The sequence below is a fragment of the Dichomitus squalens genome (genome assembly GCF_000275845.1).
Source record: "Dichomitus squalens LYAD-421 SS1 unplaced genomic scaffold DICSQscaffold_345, whole genome shotgun sequence".
NCBI lineage: Eukaryota > Fungi > Basidiomycota > Agaricomycetes > Polyporales > Polyporaceae > Dichomitus > Dichomitus squalens.
The window spans coordinates 1066-2473 of record NW_006767227.1 but is presented as its reverse complement, the minus strand read 5'-3'; the positions used below and the strand labels follow the sequence as shown (position 1 = coordinate 2473).

The following is a 1408-nucleotide window of genomic DNA, read 5'->3' as shown; positions in this document are numbered from 1 at the left end:
TGGCTCTCCATCTTACATCGCGTTTCCCTGTCTCCTGGCTGTTTTGGATCCGACAACAGCAGCGGAACCTCCTGTCTCTTCGGACGAGGAGGTCGAGCAAGCAATTGGCCCTGACCATCCTGCCTCTGAAGAAGAAGAAACACCTTTCGATTGTCGAGGACTACCTCACATCTACAACCTAGAGGAAGAAAAAGACTATCACAGCGAAGAAGACTGGTGGTACCCTTGCGACGAAAACACCTGTCCCAATCGTCTTTTAGGACCACTTAACCCATCAGATCTTCCTGTTAACTTCTCCTTCGCCCTCTGCTCCGATCCTTAGACAACCGAACCGTTTATCCGCGCTGCTGCCTTTGGACTACCAGACTCAGAGCCTCCAACGCCAGTCCCGGTATCCATCCCTCTTCACTATCTCGAGCAAGACTTTGATTCTTTCTTTCACGCTCCACCTCCATCGCAACCAGACGACTTCTTCGATCGTCATCTCCTACTCCATTCCCTCGTCATGTCGGACAAAGTCGACTCGAGCTCTCTCTCCTCTCTCTCCAACATCAACCAGTACCCCAACTGGGCTGCGCAGATGAAGGGCTATCTGATCATGATTGGTTCCTGGACCGTCACCAACTCGGCACCCACTACTACGGCTACTACTGCAACAGCTGAAGAGCTTAAGGAGCATGACCTTAAGGTTCAACGGGCCCAGGGTATCATCATGATGAATGTCGCGGCGACTAGGCGCGTAGACTCGGGTCGTCGTTCGGCGACGACCTCGTAGGCGAGCGGCGAGGAGCCGAAAGGGGAGAAGAGAGGGTAAGAGGGATAAACGTATCAGAAAACTCGACGGGGCAGAGCGGCGGTCGGCACGAAGGCACGAGACCGACGAAAGCTAGTCTTCACGCAACCAGCGACAGACTAGTCCTAGTCCCAATGACCAAGTTATACATTAGCACTCGAAGGGAAGTACAACGCTATGGTCACTCACCTAGTCCCAATGACCAAGAGGTCGAGATGGGGACTAGGGAGCGCCTAAGGGGGTCCTTATATACTCGAGGGGCTGCTTAGCAACCAAAGACAAAGCGCGAGAGCGAGGCAGTGAAGATGACAAAGAGAGAACAAAGGGCGAGAAAGAAACGGCAAGGGCATGGCGATCACGGGAACGTAGCATGCGGCTGTGGGAACGTATCTAAAGTGTCCAAACTGGGATAGGCTCGAAAAGGAAATGGTCCGCGAATGGAAGGTGGGCGTCAAAGGGAGGGGAATGGGCGGCAAAAAGGGGTGTCTGTCCAACGTCCGTGACATTACCCCCCTCCTAAGGTCCGTCGGTCCCCGATGGACCCTAGGCCGGGGCGTCGTCCGGAAGCCCATTCGAGGTCAGAGGGTGCGGCAGTGGTGAAGTTGACAAGGGGTT

General features: G+C 54.5%; 1 protein-coding gene across 1 annotated transcript; it reads left to right on the top strand.

Moving 5' to 3' along the window:
* Positions 1–505: 505 nt before the first annotated feature.
* DICSQDRAFT_176020 (uncharacterized protein) lies at positions 506–814 on the top strand (the record flags this gene model as incomplete). Its single annotated transcript, XM_007371832.1, has 2 exons — positions 506–721; positions 776–814. 2 exons carry the CDS (start codon positions 506–508, stop codon positions 812–814), a joined length of 255 nt encoding a protein of 84 aa, XP_007371894.1.
* Between the last annotated feature and the right edge of the window lie 594 nt (positions 815–1408).